This window comes from Cynoglossus semilaevis, chromosome 7 (assembly GCF_000523025.1).
Source record: "Cynoglossus semilaevis isolate Cse_v1.0 chromosome 7, Cse_v1.0, whole genome shotgun sequence".
Lineage (NCBI taxonomy): Eukaryota > Metazoa > Chordata > Actinopteri > Pleuronectiformes > Cynoglossidae > Cynoglossus > Cynoglossus semilaevis.
Window position 1 is genome coordinate 6,185,406 of NC_024313.1, and position 21,842 is coordinate 6,207,247.

Sequence of the window (21,842 nt, forward strand, 5' to 3'; positions counted from 1 at the left end):
TTATTTTAGAAGATGCTTTTCCTACTGCGAGCTGATCCTAGCCCTCCCCCCCCGACATGACCAATTGTGCCCTAAAAAGGAACAACTTGCCTCAGTGGTTTACATTTGTGCTCACATTAGGATATTACCCAAAAAACATTAATATTTTTGAGTGTGCAAATAAAAAAAAAGTAACAAAACCAGTAAATGAACAACCTTGGTTTTATTTATTATATTTTTAAATTCAAAACTGTTTTCCACTGCATATGTAGAAGTGTAGCCTTCAGGTGAAATGTATCTGTCTGCATACAAAAGAGAAGGAATTAATTCTCGCAGCAACAGCAGCTACTCTGTTTGTGCAGTGCTAGTGCAACAAGGCGAGTGGAGCCACAAAAACAGGGTGGAGCCGCCATAGGAACTGACTCAGTCTGTCCTGAGCAGCAGTGGCAGTTGTGATGGAGACTCTGTGTATGCTAGCCCTCCTGCGTGTGTGTGTGTGTGTGTGTGTGGTGTGTGGCTGCTGAGCCAGCAGTATTTCAGGTGTTTGTGCAGATTGCGGTCGACTATCTCCCCCCTGACAAATACCAGTGTTTGTGTGTAACCTGCCAAAGCTTCTGAGCCCCTTTGTCCATGGGAATGGCCAGCTGGTCAGTGTGCTGCTGGAGTTCAGTAGCAGCAGTCACACCCTTGGTGTGGTGTCCAGCCAGGGAGGTGACAGTGCAACTGAGCCCTCTAGTGGCTTCTCAGCAGCAAAGAACGATCAGCAAGATTTCTTTGGGCGTTTATTGACTATGTAAACCTTGTTATTCAGGTAGCTTAGCGTCAGATGATAAATAACAAATTACATGAACGCATTCATTTATCATTTATGAGTAGAGCAGTGTTTGCTCTGTTGTTAATCTGCCTGATTTCCACCAACAGCCTCTCCTATTCTCATTCCAGGTGATGGTGTCAAAGGGAGTCTTCTACCGCTGGGCGTTCTACACTCCAGACGGTCCGGCTCTGGATGAGATCAGGAGGCTGGTGGATGCAGGGAAGGTACGGTACGGTACGGTACAGTACTGCTGTAGAGACCCCTCAGTGTCACTGGGTGAGGAGCGAGGGGACGAATGAGATCTTCTCATTTACAGTTCTGTCACAGCTGAGTAATGCTGGTGTGGAGGGTGAACTGTGTTGCTCTTTATGAGAACACGCTATGGAAACCATACTGGTCTGCAATTAAGGCTCCCCCAGTGGCTTTGTTAAGGAGCTGCTGAGCTGGTTGGTCGCACCAAGCTGTGCAGTGTTGGCTGCTGGGTAATCAGGTGCAGGGACAGATGATGGAGCCTTTGACAAAGCATAGGTAAACCTTTGTCGTGAGGATTTCATCGAGCTGCAGTTAGGACAGATGATGGAGCCTTTGACAAAGCGTAGGTAAACCTTTGTCGTTAGGATTTCATCGAACTGCAGTTACAGTACACACACACACACATACCAGTGTCAGGTCACTGTGACCACACACTAACACTCCGTGTTCTATTCTCACTGAGAAGTCCTGATGAATTCCGGCTGGACGTCACTGTACTGCTCGTCCATTGTTACCAGAAAAGGGGAAGCTGACCGGAATAACAAGGGCTGAGGGATGAAGCTGCACAGGATTGTTCAGCCTCATCACATTCTCAGCGCCTCCCTCACCCTCCCACAGTTGGAGCTTTAAAAAAGATAGGCTCGTATTTGTGGTAAACATTTCTTACATACAAGTCCTAAAATCAGCACTAATGAGAAAACACAATCATTTATGATTTACTTGTTTGGTGAATTTAATCCATTATTTTGACTTTGTCAAAAAAGTTCTAAGTACCCAGGGTTGTCTCTGATAGTAGAAGACCTGTCGGAATGTTTTGTGCTGACTGATGAAAGGCTCCGCCCACCCAACATCGTTTAATCAGTGTTTGTTTTTGGCTTTCAGTTGTTTTTTTGTTTTTTTCACAGATCCTTCCGGTGGTGGAAGCTCAGTTTCCTTTCACCCAGGTTCCTCAGGCTTTTCAGAAGATGGAGCAGGGCCACGCCAGAGGGAAGACCGTGGTCCAGGTGGTGGAGAACGACCAGAGTGAGGTTGCACAGCAGAACATGGGCACAGACACTGTGGATTTAGACCTGGGAGATCAACAGACTGCTAAACCAGCCTCATAACAGACCAGAGTCGAAGCCACTGGGACCTGGTTCACCTGTACAAGTCTGTTTTTGTTTTCCTGACTTCTGCTTCTGGCAGAAAAAAAAAAACAAAGCGCTGCAGCTAACTGTCAGACTTTAAGCGTGCTTAGCATGTGCTATGAGCGTGTGTTTTCGTGTGTTGTTAAACCACACACTCTTGTGTTAAAGTTATTATCAATAAGGCTCAAAAGATGCCCCAAAACATGTCTGTAATTCACTCTGGCACCTAGAGGTGTCACTGTTCATTCAGCACTCAATCAGTTTAGAGTTTTGATACCCTTGTGTACCACTAGGGGTACTCCAGCTCGTTACCTAGCAGGAAATTACAGTTACAGTTACTCTGGGGTATTTTTTGACGCAACAGTTGCGTAAAAAATGTTAAATACACCTGAGAAATAAGTCAATATTTTTTAATGTGGTCAGTTTGTTTATATATATCGTACCAGAAAAAGCAGTGCAGAGGACATTGAGCAAGGTTTTTATATTTCATTTCATTATTGGGAAAGTACAAGCAAAGGAAAATAAAGGTTTATTTTCAACATTATTACAAAAAGTACAGCTCTCATTTTACTGTACAGTGTATTTGCAAATTTATTGACACGTAAAATACTTAATATTTGGTTACCAAAATAGCCTTGTGTATATTTATTGATTAAATGATGGTGAATGACTTTTCAAGGTAAACTCATCTTTTCCTCCTCTTGCTCAGTTTCCATCACTTACATGGCGCAGGTGTTAACACTGTTTGAGTTACTTAACATCGAACTTGTTTTTTGAAAGTTTAAAAAAAAAAAAACAGATGGGACTTTTATGCCTCTTTGGTTGGTTTACATTTACATTTGTGCAAGTTTAGCCGTCGATTTACCCACTGACGTCGTCATTGGAAGCTATTCGTTCTTTTTCAGTAAACACTTTATCGTTCTCTGTAGTACCTCCACTGTGGTTCAGTTAAACAAAGCCTCTGATAATGATAATAATAATATTATTCATAATAATAGTTTCCTATTCAGCAGCTCAGAGGTCCTCAGAGAATCTCCACGTCCCACCTCTGTTGGGGTTTTTTAGGATCAAGTGAGTTCAGAATGACCTGGTTCTTGTCGTAGTCTTTGCCTCCTAAAAGAAAGAAAAAAAGAAAAATATTAATTCTGGTGAATTTATTTTTTAACGTCACATAAACAGTTTTATATCCACTATCAATTTTTTTTTTTTTTGTTAAAAAGTTGAAGCTTTTCTCGCCGAGATCCTGTCGGTGGTTTATTGGAAGGGGCTTCTGTTCTCCACTAGATGGCACTACTTACAGCTTTATGAGCAGTGTGTGATACAAACAAGTGCAGGATTTTTTAGTCATTGATGTGTAGATGTTGGGGGGGGTGGAGAGGGGGGGTTTGTTGTTGCATATAAATATGGAATAATTTGAGTTTAAATACGACTTAAAGGCATAAATGAGTTACAGAAATATGTTCACGTTCCCTTTCTGCCCTCAACAATGGGTTCATTATGGACTCGCTAAATGCAAAATAACAAGCAAATACTGTATGTTGAACAAGTAGACAAACGACTGTAAGACAAACAGTGCCTGACTTTTATATCCTGGGGGGTCGGTGGTGTACACCCCCACCTCTCTTCTAAGTTGTGGAGTTTTAATCAGTTTGTTCACCTTTGACCTCCAGAACCAGATTGGCTGTGGAGAAGTGTCTGACGAAGCCCTCAGGCGTGATACTCCACAAGTGGACCTGTGGGTCAGGCGGTGGGTTGAGACCCACACGGCTCCCTGCCATGATCACACTCCCACTGGGACACAGGCGGCACTCCTCCAGCAGCTGCACACAAAGAAAGGAACAGATAATAATAGTCATAATAGTCATAATAATTATATATATATTTTTTATAATTATTGTGCGATGGCATTAAGAAGAAGGTGGGGACTCGGGCTGGTCCGGCCCCACACTGAACAAACACCCATCTGGCTTTTGTCTCTGTGTAGAAAAGGACACAATCATCCCATTCATGTTCCTGCCAGGATCAAATGACTCAGCCTTGGTCAACATTCATGGAAATTACTTCAAATGCTCTGATACAGCAGTGGGTTTTTTTTTCAGTCTTGTAACATGATGAAAGCCTGTTCCTGCCTCTCACTGACCTTTAGTTAGACTCAATATAAAGGAGGAAGACAGATGAAATGGTTTTATTCCAAAGGAGGAATTTAATTAGTGAGGTGAAAAAAAATCATTTTGTCTGTTACAAACAACGTGCTGTGGTAGAATTTCTGACCATTTTATTCATTTTATTTAATCACAAGACTCCAATCCAAATCCCAGATTATGGATTCAGTGGTATGAGGCTGAGGTCAGGTATGAAATATAAACCAGTGTCAACTTATTAATTATTCATAGTGTTTATTCCCATGTAGAACCACCTCTGACCTCTGACCCCAGAGCAGTGTTAATATGGCGACAGTGTGGTGTACCTTGCAGTGTAGAAATCCATGCTGATAAATCCAGATCTGCTCCAGTCCGTCCGTCTCCTCCTTCTCTTGTATCCGCAGCAGTTTGATGTCGTCCAAGTCGCCCGTCACTGACATCATCAACCCACTGTGTCTGTTCCTCAAACGGAAGTGAGCCTGTTTCTGCTCGGGAAAAATACAATTTAAAAATTCTTAAATCTTTTATAATTCTCCATAGATATTATTTAAAAATCAGAATATGAGATACTAGTGCTAGTGGTTAAATGTTGAAAATGATTACCGTTCTAACTTGAGCCTCATGACTTTGTCTTCATACAGGTTTCTTTTATTCTCTTTTTTAAATTTATTTCTGAGTAAAGTATATATATTATATTTTATTATATTTAGGCTAACTCTTACTTACCTCTGGACTATATATTAGCCAAGTTTTTGGCTTTAGCTAACTTTAGGCAGTTAAAGATCGATGGACTGTGTTTTCAAGGACAGGTTGAAACATTTCCTGCAAGTTTAAAGCAATAAAAAACCATTGTGTCCATTTCAAAGGCAGTTGTTAAGGTCATCTCGCCCTGAGTTTTTGCTTATTTGTGACGTCTAACACAATGGAGCGCTGATTTCCTGTTGTTAAAATCAAAACGACTTTGTCATGACGGGGTCATTAGAATTTACCTGTAGTAAAGGTCGCGCGGAGCCTATCTTATTCCAGCTGCTGAAGCTCCTCCAGTCCAGAATCTCCCCAGGTCTCAGTAAAATCTGCTCCCCCAGATAATTGATGCCTTCGTACAGAACCCAGCTGGGAGCAGAGAAAAGAGCATCACAGATGAAGCGTAAGCAGCAGAGAAACGGCTCTTTTCTCTAAAGCTAATGCGTTTCTTCAAATACTTGCTGCTTCGCAGACAGACTGTAAGGCAACATATAATTTAAAGCAGTTATTTTTCCTCTGTTTTTCCCTTTTGCATCGGCTGCCGAGGCAGTAAGCTGATTGGAAGTGGGCCACAAATAAACCCAGGACGTGAAAATGATTTCCTCGATTAGATAGAGATGGGGGGGGGGGGTGGGGGGGGGGGGGGGGACTGTAGATAGTTGAGTAGTGATTTGATCTGAAACGTTTCAAGCATCACAGTATTTTTACAGTCTAAAAACACAAATACAAATGAATCGACTGTGAGCTTTGTGATAACAACTTCATTTTCAGAGGCCATAAAAGACTGAAAACTGACTAAACTTTCATTTGAATTCTACAAGAATAGGACCTTTAATTTGACTGGTTTCCTTTGAAATCCAAAAGTGCTTTAAAAATAGTTTAAATGAGGTCCGGATCATTTACATTACTGGTCTAATCCAGCCCTAAACAATTCAAATCAGTCAGTGATTTGAGTTGATTTTTTTTTTTCCATTTTCACTAATTTCCTTCCACAGCTTGACCACAATCCTTATATATATAATAATTTTAAAATTCCAGAAATATAGAGAAAGCAACATCCTTTTTTTTACATCTAAATAATGAGAAAAAAAAATCACTTGGCATGCAGGGAACAGCACTGCAAAGCTGCATCTGCTGTTAATGGCTCTAAATGTGCTGAGCTCTCCAGATGAACCTTTAATCTCTGTGGGTTTTTTTTTTTTTTACTTTGGCCACTCTCCCATCGCTCCTGTAGTATGAATGTGCCACTCCACCGTCAGCCCTGGATCGCTCTGTGCCCTTTTATTTCCTCAGCGTGCACTCGCATCTCCAGCCTGAATCTCACACATCAACAGCAGGTTTCCAGCTGTCAGCCCTGTCACTCTGTGATATACTGTAGATAATAATCTGCAGCGCCAGCTCTGCTGTCTGCCTCCAGTAACACATGTCATCCTCCCACCTGTTTCTCATAAGGCAAATCTTATATTGTTTGACTGACAGTTCTGGATTGATCCTGAAATATTAAGTATATATGACATACTTTTTTTTTTTTAAAAAAATGCCGAAAACGGGATTTGTTGTTATTTGTTGGACTGAAAGCTGAAGTGATTGAACAGGATATTATACAGCGTCTGGGATTGACCCTGATAAACCTGATAAGGGTAAATGAAGGAAGGCCAACACAGACTGATATTTTTTTAAAAGCTCTCAGTGCTCTGCTTTGTCTCCTGAGATTAACTTTCCATCATTATCTGTGTTATTGCATCAACAGAGCCAAACACAGACAGGTGCCGCTTTTTTTTCATACAACGTAACTGAAGTGGATTTCACTGATATTTCAACATGATAAGAACCAACGCAGGAATTCATCAGAAGTTTTAAAAGAAACTAGTTGTGATGCTGCAGAGCCTCCAGTGGGAAAATTGTAGGGGATATTAATATTCTGTTTCTTGTGCTGCGTTCACATCACAAAGAGAGCGAGGTTTCACGGATGAATCGTCACATCAAACAGATATTTGTCACGCTGTACTCACATGCCTCCTTCCACCAGCACAGACTGTACTCTGCTGCAGCCTTCTGACAGCTGGAGGTTGACCGATCCATCAGTCAGTACCACTCTCTTTCCCCGAAGACCGCAGCGCTCAAAGAGCGTGATGGAAGGCAGCGAAAATTCCTGTGAGGTGACAGAAAGAGAGGAGAGACACATTTAATGAACTCCACAAAAGCGTTTTTATATGTAGCAAAACGTGCAATACTGCAGCACAAGACTGAGGAGTAGAAGAAGAATAAGTGAAGTGAATGGGCAGAAACTCACAAATCCAACCGGCTGTAGTGATCTGATGGAGGCGCTGCCCTCATCACAGCCCACTGCTCTCAGGTCTGGATAACTGCCCACCTCCAACACGTGCATCCTGCCTGTGAAGTCCTCACCATCAAACACCAACCAGCTGGGTTTGATTGGCATTACACACACACAGACAGAGAACGAGACAGAGACATTTGTGAAGTGTTTTTATGGACAATGACAATTCTTTCTTAAACCTGATCATCAGTGATTTGAGTTGACATTTGACCCTAAACTACTTGTTGTTTCTTTCTTTGGTGCTGTTCTGTTATCTGTTAGCTAACAATTGGCCAACCTTTTGTTATTCTGTTGGTTAAGGTTAAGTATGTTATTAACATACTAGATATTAAATCTACAATATTTTTATTATTTATTTCAGTCAACCTTTACTCCACTATAGGCCAATGTTTAGCTGCTTTGTTGGCCATTTTTTTCCATTAATTCATGATAAGGACATCACTGATCTTTTGGGCAAATACGTAACGTTATCTTCCAGCTAATTTCTTAGCTTTAACTTGAAATTCTGTCTGATGTAGATACAAGTTAAATCTTAGAGGATTGGATCATGGCAGTTACAGGAGGTGCAGTCCTCCCCTGACTAAGGATTGACATCAGTTCTGGTGCTCCCACACCAGTAGTTTAGCATGAACCAGAGCATGGATAATAACTGACCCACCGTGTGTGACCTGTTAAAGGGTGAGAACACATGAAAGAATCATTTCCAGCTCACCTGCCGGCCACTACTTTACAGGAAGCCACAGAGAAGGAGTCCTGCAGGGACGGCACGCTGTCCTCCAGGGTGAGGACGGAGCCCTGAAAGCCTGCATCAGAGAAGAGCTGCACCTGAGGTGAAAACAACACAACACAACAGTTACTCACTGAAAACAGCCTGAGGTCAGGAAGGCGTGTTCTTCACACGCCGTTATTATCCCCTACCTTGAACTTGGCCGCTCTCTCGAAATCATCCTGAAAACAAAGAACATAACGAGGCTCATTAAAAAAACTCAAATTACAGCTGTTTGTATGTAAGTGTGTCATGAGCAGATAATAGGACTCCAAGCTTTGGAGGAAAAGGCCTGAAAACCTGAGTCACTTCGCAGTAATTTTATCCAACTGCAGCACAGTTTCAGGATGACTCACTGTGGCGATGTTTTCACTTCCCGTCTTGTGACCAGAATTTTCCTCATGTGCCCCAGGAGAATAAATCTGCTGCTTTTTATGCATGGATTTTGTAGTTTGAGTAATAATCTACAGAGAGTTTTAATCCTATCACACTAACACGAACATTACGACTTCTGCTTCTTCTAACTCTGTCCTGTTGTTGCTGTCATTTTCCCTGGTGTGGGGTCAATAAAGTGTAATCTATTCTAATCTAATCCACTGTAAAAGTGGATCTATAAAGTGTAATCTATTCTAATCTAATCTGTAAAAGTGGAACATGTTTTGCCAAACTGTGGTTATATAACTGGGAAAATTTAGAACAGAGCTACAGGCATTCTGTTGGAAAATCCCATAATTAGTATCCAAGGAAAACAAACATGTGAATAAAGGAATGTTGCCCCAGAACTTTTAGGAACTTTTAAATAGAATTTACAGCCAACTATGTAACAGTGTGAATGTGTAGTGTGTATAGTGTATAACAGTGTGTATGTGTGCTGTGTACTGTATTACAGAGCTATTTTAATCTTTCTTTTTTTATCTTTATGTTTGTGTTAAGTACTAAAAATGTCAGCTAACTTTTAGCTACCTGACCTAAATGACACTGCCTGGCAAAGGTGTGTGTGTGTGTGTGTGTGTGCTGTGGTATAGACTTTTACCAGCATGACTGGCATCACAGAGCCAACTCTGGGCTGCAGGGCGCCCCAGTCTTCTGGACTTCCGTACAGGCCTTTCTCCAGGATGTAGGACTCACCACAAAAACCCGGCTCCTCAAAGGCGACCCACCTGCAGAGAAAACAACAAAATGTTGGAATAATTGATTTATTTGGCGTGTGGGTGGATTTGAGCCATCAGTTATTTCCTCATACAAACAGTCTGTGTTTGCATTTCTCTCTGTGTTTGTGTTTTAACAACCGCACAGAACCAGACATATGCTTATGGGGGGGAGGGGTGGGTGTACAACATGGGTGAGGCTGTGACTAATGCCAGGGTGGAAGTTAGTACATTAGTTAGTATGTTTTGCATTTCATGTTTGTGATTTACCTCTGGCTTTGTTTCTCCTAGCATCTCTGAACAGAAACCAGACGGCCCTTTATAACCTCTGTGACAGTCAGTAATTATGTATACAGATTTAAAAAAGACTTGTTGTAGATTGTTTATTATTGTTAACCTTTGCCTAAGCTTTTATAACCTACCACTAAGGTTTAGGTTGAACTTTATTGATCCAGCACAGGGATAATAATTATAAATATTAGTTCATAGTTCATGTTTCTACTGTGCAGAAGATTATCAGACACATCCTAGAATAATATTTATTTCTCTAGCTTTAGTGGAGTCATTTAGCCTGTTTGAGAAAATGACTTTCACTGACAGGTCGTAAAATGTGGGAGACCAAACAGTTGTAAAAGACTTCATGAGTCTGGACCTGTCAGCTTGGGTGTGGCAGAGTAACTGCTCCACACCTGAAAAAGAAAAAAACAGCTTTGAACCACGAGAAGAATTGCACAAATCTGCTGCTCCTATTTCTTATCTGCAGAAAAACTGTGTGGAAAAATCATTTACTCTCACAGAGAAACAGAGGTGAGAAGAAACAAAAGTGATTATGTTTGTTTTTAAATAAAATGTAGGATAAGATTCAAAATAAGTAGTAAAGAAGTAAAATAGTATCATAAATTGAATTTCTAAGACAAAACTTTGAAAGTTACTGCTTCTTGCTTAACCTGAATTAGTGTTTTAATTACATTTTAGCAGGTAACTGCTAAAGCATCCTGTCTGCTGATTCATGCTAGCTATGGCTAGCAGTTAGCAGCTACTGCTAGCCAATGCTCACCTGAATTGAATCAGCAGGCTAAGCCAGGGTTGCCAATCAACAGCCAACCAGTGAGCTGCTTACTTGGTTAGCACGTTTGGATTTTCCACCTGCTGTGGTAAGTGATTAGCAGCTGAGCTCACTTATTTAAACTATTTTCTTCACAATTTCATTTGGTTTTTAAGGTAACTCTGAGTAGTATTTCAACTTTTAATGTATAAACTTCCTCTGAGTTCCTTTTCTTTTTAGCTAGACCTTTTTTGCCAGGTCTAGCTAACTGAGCTACAGACAAATGACTAATTTAGCAATGCTGTAGCTATTGAGGCTAACTTGTTTTATCAGTTAAATACACGAGGTATTTAGCTTAACTCTCTGTATGTTATGTTGGAAATTGTATATATTTATTTTGACTAACATGTACAAATGTTTCATATCTTTAGATAACTTTGAGCTTACTTTGCTGCAACACTGGACTGTTTTTTTAATGAAATACTTTTGCACAACACAACATTTGTGCGTGTTTCAAACAATCCAATAGCTTTAACAAAGGCATTAAATCAACCTTTATTTTTCTGTGTTAAGCCTTAAAAAAAAGTAAAATAATCACCACTTACACACCACTCATGACATCAATCGACCGTGTTTTCATGCCGAAGTCGCTGTCGTCCATGTTAATGACAGGCACTGTCAGGTCGATGTTGGCTCCCAGGTTGCCAAAATCTTTGTCACTGAACATTTTAATGTGTGGGGACATAAAATCCTGTATCAAGGATAAAATAGATAGATATAAAATATTATTTTGGAGAAAATGAGAAGAACATCCACTCTGAAATCCCATTAATTAAACTGTATAATAATAACTATAACAAAGTTTAAAAAAGTATCAAGTGACATTAATTAATGCCTCCTCTCAGTATTTATTTCTGTTTGTGTGGGCACTCATGCTATTATAAAATAAAATATATCAAGAAATACACATTAAAAGCTAAGCAAACCTTTCACCCATAAAATTAAAGTTGCTTTTTTAATTACTGTATGTTAGATAAATGTGGGTGGAGGTTGTAGTGAGGTACTCACAGACAGAACTGGCTGCAGTGACAATAGGTGCTCTGCTCCTCCCCAGTCATTAAAGTCCAAGTATTCTCCTTCCTCCAGTATGTACTGTTGGCCTTCAAACCCTGGCAGACTGTAACCTACCCAGCTGCAGGTCGACAGTCGACATGGAAATGAATGACACCATTTGCAGTATTGTTTTTACAAAATAAAATTTTTTTTTTTTGCAGTATTGTTTTTACAAAATAAAACACATAACAAAAAAGTGTAAAAACTCACAGTCCTCCAAGAATCTTCAGAGAACCGATGGACTTAAAGTTCAAATTCTCACTTTCATCAACATCGCTCTCTGAGAAGCTGAAAATCTCACTGTCAATTTCCAAAAAGTCTCCTTCAAAGCCCGGTTTTTCATACACCAATGCCTGAGGTAAAAGGTAGACAATGATTAAATTAGATGAGATTAAATTAGAAAAATACAATAGGAAATCAAGGTCTTGAAAATACCAAGATAGGATATTTAACCTTTCATGCCATGAGAATAACTTGTATTGCACAGTTTCAACATAACAGTGTTACTGGTAAATAAATACAACATTATAGGGCCATAAAATAGAAAATTAAGAAATACATACCCTGACTTCACTGGGATTTTCCACTTTAAAGCCGCCCTAAAAGACAGACCACATGTTAAAGTATTTAAGGTCAGACTGCTTCTTCACACTTCCATTAGGTGACATTACCATAATTTATTACAATTCATTCACACACTATTGCTTCAATGTTAATCCCAGCAACCTGGGATTAGACCTAATTCTCAATACATCAATTATTTTTACTCATTCTAAACAAGATAACAACAACCGTCTCTCCATCTCCTGTGCCAGACTGTCTCGACTACATGCAAAAAAAAAAACATAAAGATGACTAAGAACATTAACTGTTGCACACGCACCATTTTGAGTGGTCTCAGAGATCCAACAAAAGGTGCTGTAAACCCCCAGGTCTCTGGAAAACGGTAGACTCCTGTCTCCAGCACAGCCAGCATTCCCTGGAATCCTGGGTCACTGAACACCAGCCACCTGAAGAACAAACCAAAAAAAGCTTCTTCCGTTGGTTTTACATCACTGGATTTGATGTATTAGCTTGAAAGGTTGTATACTTGGGTCATAACAAGACTGAACGATGATTTTCGCTAAGTATTTGTCTGCAATGATACTGCCCTTGTGTTTTACTGTTTTCTCTGTTAGAAGAAAAGACGAAGAAAGTGTAGGTGGGTGACAGGAGCATCTCACAGGGAGCTGCACAGAAGACTAACTACTGTAAGTATTAAATTCAAATACAATTTCACAGATATCCTAGCCTTTTCTAGGTATTTTTATTAGTACTAGATTGATTATCAAATAGCAATATCTTACACGTTACCCAATGGTAATGAAACATTTCAGCTGTGACACATCTGAAATGTTCTGTTTCTACCCAAGGTCTCAAGGTAAGCCTGCATGAATAGTTGTGGGAAAACAGTGTGTTCCTCAGGGGCAGGGCACAAATGTCTAGCGTCTGCCTTTTTGTGTGTGTGTAAAAAAACATTCCTCCCTGCCAATTTTTTTTTCACACCTTTATCTGTTTGTCAGTCTCCACCCCTCCAAATTTTCCAAATATCAGCCACACCCACTTTCCCTGTTTCTTTGACGTGCAACAGCAGGAAAGACATTCCTGAAGAGGGAACTCTTTGGTGAGTCAGATCAGAAGCACCGGTGAGCAAAGGGGTAAACTAATGATTATTGTCCCTCAGCTATTTGCCGAAGCCAGACTCAGAGAGAATCCCATTAAAATAACAGCTCAACAGCAGACAGGGTTTCCAGAGTCTCCTCCTTTAGGGAGACTGAAGTCACCGCAGACCATCTGTGATTGTCTCATTACCTGTTCTCTCTTTAGTATTAGACTGTAACACAAATCAAATGAAACCCTGTCCCCTGGTAACTGCCTCCACATCTCTCTGATCAGTCACACTAGCTGACGCATGCGTCTTAATTATAATTTGTTTGGTGTGTGTGCTTGTTGCAGCGAGGTCATACTCACACGCCAGAGTGCACCTGGATGGAAGCGGTGCTCAGCGGGATGCCGAATGAGCCTGTCTCTATCGCATCATCGTGGTAAGGTGTTACTCTGCCGTGGCCCTCCGGTTCAGTAAACAGATCGATGTGAGGTAAGCTGTAATCCTGCACACAGCCAGGGGAGCAAGTGTGTGAATTACAAGCAGAGGAACAGACTGGTCTTTAAACCATTTCCCTTAATTAAAACATAACCAACGTCTCATTACTGGCCTTCCTGTGTTGAATATCAAAAACACAGTTATTTACATGTCAGGAGGAATCATGGTTTGAATATCAAAAACACAGTTATTTACAAGTCAGGAGGCGTCAGTACTGCAGTGCCAGCACTGACGCCTGCTGTTCTTTACATTATAGTGTCGCTGGAGGTCAGTGAGATTATTTGGTCCCACATTCACCCAGTTGTTCTTGTACATTAATAACAACTGTATTGATGTGGATTAGAAAATGACAATAAGTGAACACAAGACCGTACTTGTCTTTGTATGACTGTTGTATGACTAATATATGACATTTTAAGAGCAACAAATTAAAGGACATGGGGTCAGTACCGATCCTCAGGGAGATGAGTTGATTTAAATCATGCAAATACTAAGTTCGTATTCACGAACTGCCAATACTAAGTTTATAGAGAAATGCAAAATGGAGTCCAGATCAAGATTCAGTCTGAAGTTCCAGTTACAGAATGGTAGGAATGGTAGAAGTGTTGGACCAGCACACTCACCCAGACAGCATGTCTTATAGACCCAATCTGCATTGGTGGGAGGTTCTGAGGTTCTGTCTCCATATCAACCTCTGCCCACATGTTGTCCAGCTCTATTCCTCCTTCCTCCAAGGCTATGCAGCGACCTTGGAAGTCGGGCTTCTCGTAGAGCACCCAGCTGTGGTGGGAATTTATAAAAACATAATTAATTGCAAGCAGTGTTTCGTGGAAATACAGTCGCATCATTTCCAACATTAGGTGCAAGGAATATAAGACAAAACCTTGCTGTGTGGATTTCTTTAATATTTATGCGTCACACAATCAGACTGACACCATTTTTAAAATCCCTCTCCTATCACTGTCATAATTCAATATTTACATGTATTTTTCTTTGCAACGTAGAAAGGAGCTGTTGTGGACCCTTAGACTTCAAACAAGGGTACGATTCTTCTAATCATTTACATTTCACTTTACATCTTGTTATTAAATGTATTGCCCTAAAAGCTTTGGGACAAGTGTTGTCACTTACCATCCTCTGATAACCTTGACAGATATAAGAGGCGAGAGCTGGAGACACGTGGCGTCTGATACATCCCTGTAAATCTCATACGCTTGGCCGCTAAATTCTGCTTTCTCAAATAACACCATCTGTGTGAAAATGAAAAACAAACTGAACTGTAAAAAGGACAAATGATTGGTACATGCAGTCCATTATTCCATACTGTAGTTTGAGTCACTGGGTGCAGCGAAAGAACTAAGTAGGTACAAGCTCTCTCCAGCGAAAGAACTAAGTAGGTACAAGCTTGCATTTCTCTCTTATTAAACATGCCACCAATTAACTTAAAAAAATAATAACTATAACTAGAGCCTCGTGCTCTACTTACTCCTGGTACCTCAAATGACATAAATGACTTTGAAATGTCAGCACACACAGTATTTCTTAATGCCAGTGACAGCAGACGATACAAAGAAATATATACAGGAAAAAAGAATCTGGAATCGCTGCACACCAGAGGAGTGTGTGCAAAGTGGAATCAAACAGACAGCAAAATTTTTGACTGCGTTGGCAGCACAGAATTCTATGTGACTGTAATCACACACAGCTGAGAAGTTGCCTAACAGTGGGGGTTTCATATTTTGTTTACCCCCAAGAACAGCATATGAGAAGCAGATGTTTTTCACAGAACAGAGACTTTTTCTGTACGAGATTCCAAGACTTTTATTTTGGTTCAGAGACGGCAAAGCTAAATCTACTGTACCTTTCCTGGTCGCTTGTGGAAGCCTCTGGGAGTTCTCTCCTGGAATAAATGAGGGAGAAAAAAAAAGCATTAAAATGTGCATAAAAATATCTTTGAACTAATCAGTAAACAGATTCACACTGGAATGTTCAGATCAGGTGCGTTCAAATTCAGGCCCCACGGCCAACTGTTGAACAACGCTACCTAAAATATTTTTATTGTCTCACAGCACAGATGAGCAGATATTTTTGACTGAACTTTTTTTAAGGGCACTTTCAATCATTTCCAGGCCCAATTCTGTAACTCTACTAGCTAACATTTCACCAGTCGTTACAGTTTTATATCTTTACAGAACAAAAAAGCTAACTAGCAAACTCCATTTTCCATAGCTTCAAGTCCACTCTCTGCTAATTCACCCATCGCCTTGATTTGATAACCTGGAATAATTAAACCATTTTATTCGTGTTTATCTTAATTATTGCCACAGTTCAGCTAACCTTTATCACGTTTTATGTGTATTTTAGGTAAATATATTTAAACTTTTTTACATTTTTCTTATTTTTTACTCTCTCTTGTAGATAGATATTATGGCGTAGCACAGCATACAGTACATGACAGAGATATTTGTGTGTAACCAAACTGGACATTTTGTGCTCAACTGTAAAACTTAGTGTCTATTTTTCAGCCTCTGTAATAACAAGTTTTAACAGCACTAATTTTAGAGATAGCTGTGAATGCTTTACATTGTTTTAATAGCTATTCATTACAGTGTTTAACAGGCAAACTTGCACCTTGTGCAAGGTTTCCAGTGACATAGCATATAATCTACACTGTCCACATGTAATAATTAGTGACACAGCAGTGTTATTTGTCCAGTACTGCAGCATTTGTGACAGACTCACATGTGTGGCAGGGATCGCTTGCGGCAGAGTCTTCAGCTGCTCGGGCCGTGTAGTGTTAATGTTTGGTGGAATGACAGGAAAACATGGAGGAGCAGCGTCAGGAAAAGACAGCGGTGGTTTCACAGCCTGATCTGCTTCTCCTCCAGAAACCAGAGTGGTCATGTTTTCACAAACCTAATACAAAGTGAGAAGTCGGTTAAGTCTTGTAAAAACTTTAGAAACTTCTGGTTTTACGCTGGTTACATCCTGACTCTGTTTGGCTTAGACTTGCTAGAACTTGTGTGAGGAATGTTTGGAGTGAAACGTTTGCTTGATGAAAACAAAGAAAAGAACAAGAACAACATTTGAAGTAAATAGGACAAAAACAGGAAACTAACCTTTATGTTGACTTTCACCCGGTCTTGTGTACTCGCTGCGGGGATGGCCGGTTCTCGGTGGCGATACTTCTCCAAATAATCTGGCAGCTTAATGTCGTTGAAGGAAGGAAGTGAAGCTCCTGAGTCATTGGCCACAGCCCCTGCAGGCTGGGTTTCCTCCCTGGGGCTTAGTGATGGTATCTCTTTAACTGGAGTTGAGGTGGTTGGACTTGGGGTGGGTGGAGGCTGGGATAAAGGTGGGGGGCTTTGATGAGGTGTTCTGCTTGGGGACACCTCTCCTGAGCTGGAGGATTCTGCCTGTGTTTGTGCTGCATTTCTCATCCCTGTGAAACTAAAAGAGCTGAGACTGCTGAGGACACAGCTTCCCTCCAAGCGAGACTTCACCTTTACTTTTTCTTTCTTCTCCTCCTTGGCATCCACCTCAGTCTGGACTGATGTTTTATCCTTTGTGTCAAGGCAACTGAGGAGCATGCTTCGATCAGCCAAGCTGGCCCTGGCTGGCTTTAGACCAGACTTGGTATCCAAACCCTGGAGTTTGGCTAAAATACTTGGAGACGTGTCCAAAGAGAACTGCTTCTTTTTCCTTAAGCCAAACTGGAACTCCTCAGGGTCAAAAATCTTCTCGAAGCGGTCCTCCTTGATGGCCGGCATGGCAAAGGGCGGCTGAGGTTGTCGGAGATAGTTGTGTTTGCGGGGTGGGAGAGAGAAGGGGGCACAAAGTTTCTTGATCTTCTCAACAAAATCTTGATCATCCAGCTCTCCAGAATTGTCCAGAAGGTTGCTCTCACTTCCAGCTGAGGTCAGCCTTGGCTCTGAAACTTTAAGTTTGTGTTTGGGAAAGTCCACATCCAGCCAGCTAGAGGGGGCATCCTGTTGTTTACAAGTATCATCCTTACTAAGTCCCCTTGGTATGTGAAGCTTCCTCAAGGCAGGACGATGGCTAGAATCTGGACTTGGCTTTTTAGTGTCTGGGGTAGAGGATGTTTTTGGACTTTGGCTTGCATAGTCATTGGCAGGATCCTTTTTGATAATAAGTGCTTGTGACAACAAGTCACCATTAGGAAAGGATGGAAGTTTTTGTGGTAATGAATCAAAACTTTTATTACAATCTGTGGCTTTTAAAATGCCACTGACAGAAAGACTTGGAGGAACATCTAAAGTTCTGGATGCAAGCTCTTTTACACCCCCTGAGGACTTGTCCTCTGTTTTGACACTTGAAATACTTCTTCCATCATCCTGCTTTCCTCCCTTGGTGCTTGCAGCTTCAGGAAAAGAAACAACAGGAACCTTTTCAACAGACAACACTTTGTTCTCCATATTGTCCATCTTCGGCAGAGAATCATTACTGGCTTTTACAGACACCTCATCAGCTGTAGCAGTTGCCTCGGTAATAGGCTCGGAGCTGAAGAGTGTAACTCCATTACCTCTGTGTGAGTCATACAGTGAACTCTCCATTTTTTCCACTGACACAGAATCAGTCTGAGGTTTAGCCGAGGCAGTCGCTGGCTCAGTTCCTGTTCCACACATTTCCACAGGCTTTGTTTCTAACTGACAAGCCGCTTCTGCTCTCCTAGGCCCTTTGTTATGTCTTTCTGTCCAACTCTGAGCCTCATTAGTGTGAGGGTCGGCAAGAACGGAAACATTTTCTTGGTGCGTGTGCGTGGTGGTGTCAGGTTGTATTTGACCAGGAGCATCCACTGATGTCAGGCTGTTGTCTGGAGCTGCTTGTGGAACCTGCTCTAAGTTGTTTCTTTTAGCTCTTTCTAAGTCAGCAGTGAGCACCACCTCCTCGGTGTTGGTTTCATCCAGCTTAGCAACACTCGGCTGTTTCTCTGTGTTACTGTGGTCACTCACAGAAGTCTCGGACTTAGTGGTATTTTTGTCTCCGTGAGGAAGCTGCCCTGTTTTTTCTCTCTCTTTCCTCTCACCCAGATTTGCTTTTTTAAATCCTCCCTTCAGTTCTTTTTTTCCGCCCTTCCTCTCAGCCATGTCGGGTTCAATGTCTTTGTGTTGAGGCAGCCGTTTTTTTTTTTTCTGACTTTCAGTTTCAGATTGCACTGAAGGTTCTTTCTCTTTTTGGGGGGGTTCGGCAGGTGATTCACGTTCCATTGAAGGACCCTCTTTAACAGACTGAGTGGGGGAGGAGGGCGATGAAGGTTCTTTGCTGTCCTTTGAGGCTTGTTTACTTTGCTCCTGTGTGAGTACAAGGCTGCCACTCTCTACCTTTTCCTCCTGTTCTTTCTGGGCTGATATAACGGATTCCCTTTCAATGGGCGCCCTTGTTGCACCGTTATAACGAGCAGTATTAGGTTCCTCCCTGTCGACGTACGCCTCAGGCAGTCCCTCCGGTCTGTTGACAGTTCTGTCACTATTCTTCTGTGTAAATGCTGTACCTGAAGCTGTCTTGTGGTTTTCTGATATTCCTTTATCCTTTTTACTATGTTTTTGTTCGACGTCTGCTTGTTTTCCTGATTTGTTTTCCAACGCGTTATCAGATGGTAATGAGACTTTGTCTGTGGGCTGTCCAGAGGCCGACACGGTCACCACAGGATCTTCCACTTGCTCTTGTTTTATAGCCGTGGCCTCTGGCTGACTTGCAGCTTTGTTTTCACTGTTTGGGCTGGCCGGCTCTCTGCTTTTCCTTCTCTTAGAGCGAGAGCCTGTTCTGCTCGGACCTTTGGACTGTGGGCTTACACTGTCAGTTGCCTCTGAAGGATCAACTGCTCTTTTATCAGTGTTATCAAATTTAGAGACAGTGGGTTTATCTTTCTCTCTGCCTTGTTTTGAGGTCTCCCGGTCTGTTGGTTCCACTTCTGGAATGGAAACATCCGTCTTCACAGACTCGGCATCTTGTCCATCAGGTTTCAATGTCGTTCCTGACATTTCTTTTGTTTGAATCTGTTCTTTAGCATCTAGTTGGTCCTGACTGTCCAGTTTTTTCAAATGAGATGCAGCAACCGCCACAGATGACACAGGTCTTTTAGACATTCCTGTCATTGCTGTCTTTTGAGGAAGCTGTGGCGAAGAAACAGTTTTTGCTTTAGCCTCAGATTTTGACGCCTCTGTTAAGTTTCGTATTCGCTCCTTGACTGACAGTGATTTCTCCTCCACCAGTGAAGAAGGTTTAGATCTGGACGGCGTGGCCTGACGATCAGCCGATTTGGATCTCTGGGCTGGCAGCTCATATTCAGCTTTCAGTCTGTCTGTGACTTTTCTCACCGGGGAGACGTCGGCACTTCTTGGGGTCTGGAAGGTCTTTTTGTGAGCTCCCACCAAACCCTGGCGCTCGAAGAGGCCGATCTTATCTGCAAGTTTGTTGACGACTGGTTTAGGCTCTTCTTCTTTTTTCGTCAGCGTAGGTAGTCTTGAAAAATAAAAGAGATTAAAAATTATTGTCTTCGAGTTCTATATAACCAGTATCACCAGTATCATAAATCTTTATCATAAAATGCATTCTGTGCAACAAACTGATTCATACACAGGACTGTACTTTGTTTTATGACTCACTCCTCCGTCCCATTGTAATATTACACCCACAGCTGTAAACACACATTCCAAGCAGTGGCCGTGGTGATGTGTTAGACCAGAGCCTGACATGTGGGTCATAATGTTTGCTAATGCTGCTAGGTGTGACAGTACAAACAACATTCCCATTCATTCCCTTTCTTTCTGACTCACCTTGCATCAATCTCTGTTTTTCCCTTTTTTACTCCTTCTTGTTCTTCTTTTTTGGCGACCGTAAATCCTGATGTAAAATGTTGTTGTTTGTTGTCTTCTGCTGGACTTTGGCCGGGATTCAAAGGCACACATTTTCTGAAAAGCTTCACCTCACTCCGGGAAACCTTGATACTCCTGCGTTTGGACTCTGGTGTTTCCGTCTTCCTTTCTACCATGTAAATACTATCGCTGTCCTCCATGTCTGCTCCTCCATCAACTTCACCTGCTGCAGTGTCGGCAGTGACTGAGTTTGAACCTTGGAGGTTGTCCAGCTGCTTGTCACATGGAGCGTCATTTTCCACTCCTGTAGGTGAGGCCTGAGGGGTGAGGTTGGGGGAGGAGTTTAGATACAGCTCTCTAGCTTGACTTTGTGGACTTTTGCCCTCAGGACTGGGGCCAGTTGTGTTATCTGGTGTTGGGGACAGGGGACTCTGTCCACCATCACCCTGAGAATTCTTCCTGTGTCTGCGCCTGGCAGCATTTTTACGCCCCATTGTGTCCTCCTCTGTTTGTTCTCTATCAGGTTCTGGTTCTGACTGTGAGTCTTTGTTTGATTTCTCTGACACTCCCACTAAAGCATTGTAATAACTCTGGGCCCCAGCCTCAGATTTAATATTTGTCCTTTTGCTCTCTGCACCTACGGAGCTGTGATGTAAATCTACACTGAGTGACGACTTGGCCTTGCAACGAACCTGGAGGCTTTCTGTGACCTTGGTGCGGATAACTTCCTGTCCAAAGTGATGGTCTTTGCCACAGTGAATCACACTACTGGTCTCCTCCAGGTACACATGGAGCGTCTTGCCTGTCTGGGCCTGTGTCTGTGCCTGAAGCTGGGCGTTGCCCTGTTTGAAATAGGAAGAGTGACGTGTCAGATGACTGGCATTCTTCTCAAGATTCCCGCTCGCAGAAGTACCGTTGCTGCTCTCCTCCGTTGCCTTCTTCCCCTGCCCTGTTCTCTTTTTCCTCCACCCTAACTCCTCCTCCTCCTCTTTTGAACCACCCTCTCTTCTCTCAGTGCAGCTCAGAGCAGAGTGGAGTCTGTGGGCAGACTGCGTGGCATCCTTTTCCTCACAAAAGAAGCTGTCTCTTGGGAGACCCACCAGATCGAGCCTGGAGTTATGGTCCTTCTCCTCCTCCTTCTTCTTCTTCCAGTCTTGGTCCCCTGCCTGGATTCCCACAGACTCCTCCTCTTTAATTTCCTTGGCTCCCTCTGTTTTCAGATCCTGATCACTCGTCGGTGACTCATTTTCTGTCGGACTTGTTGGACTTTTCCCTTTCCATGGAGAGAACCAGCTCCCAATGCGACCCAAGACCCCAGTGCTTGGCTGCTCCTCTGGGATCTCAGACTAAACCAAAAAAAAAAAAAAAAAAAAAAAAAAAAAAAAAAAAAAAC

General features: G+C 41.9%; 2 protein-coding genes across 2 annotated transcripts in view; one reads left to right on the forward strand and one right to left on the reverse strand.

Moving 5' to 3' along the window:
* LOC103380937 (reticulon-4-interacting protein 1 homolog, mitochondrial-like) overlaps positions 1-2,977 on the forward strand; it is an 8,591-nt gene extending 5,614 nt beyond the window's left edge. Inside the window, exons 8-9 of the mRNA XM_008313082.3 lie at positions 922-1,017; positions 1,951-2,977. Coding sequence (XP_008311304.1) covers positions 922-1,017; positions 1,951-2,151 — 297 coding nt within the window. The 3' untranslated portion in view covers positions 2,152-2,977. The remainder of the gene's footprint in view (positions 1-921; positions 1,018-1,950) is intronic.
* The window catches only part of LOC103380936 (beta/gamma crystallin domain-containing protein 1-like), a 19,856-nt gene continuing 651 nt past the window's right edge, over positions 2,638-21,842 (reverse strand). The window contains exons 3-23 of the mRNA XM_025056626.1: positions 20,411-21,795; positions 16,733-20,096; positions 16,356-16,529; positions 15,475-15,513; positions 14,745-14,863; positions 14,237-14,393; positions 13,481-13,620; positions 12,354-12,480; positions 12,034-12,069; positions 11,681-11,823; positions 11,426-11,549; positions 10,963-11,108; positions 9,198-9,324; positions 8,317-8,346; positions 8,111-8,223; positions 7,351-7,483; positions 7,070-7,209; positions 5,303-5,426; positions 4,640-4,798; positions 3,830-3,992; positions 2,638-3,285 (exon numbers count right to left, since the gene is read on the reverse strand). Of these exons, the coding sequence (XP_024912394.1) occupies positions 3,197-3,285; positions 3,830-3,992; positions 4,640-4,798; positions 5,303-5,426; positions 7,070-7,209; positions 7,351-7,483; positions 8,111-8,223; positions 8,317-8,346; positions 9,198-9,324; positions 10,963-11,108; positions 11,426-11,549; positions 11,681-11,823; positions 12,034-12,069; positions 12,354-12,480; positions 13,481-13,620; positions 14,237-14,393; positions 14,745-14,863; positions 15,475-15,513; positions 16,356-16,529; positions 16,733-20,096; positions 20,411-21,795 (7,032 nt within the window). The 3' untranslated portion in view covers positions 2,638-3,196. The remainder of the gene's footprint in view (positions 3,286-3,829; positions 3,993-4,639; positions 4,799-5,302; positions 5,427-7,069; positions 7,210-7,350; positions 7,484-8,110; positions 8,224-8,316; positions 8,347-9,197; positions 9,325-10,962; positions 11,109-11,425; positions 11,550-11,680; positions 11,824-12,033; positions 12,070-12,353; positions 12,481-13,480; positions 13,621-14,236; positions 14,394-14,744; positions 14,864-15,474; positions 15,514-16,355; positions 16,530-16,732; positions 20,097-20,410; positions 21,796-21,842) is intronic.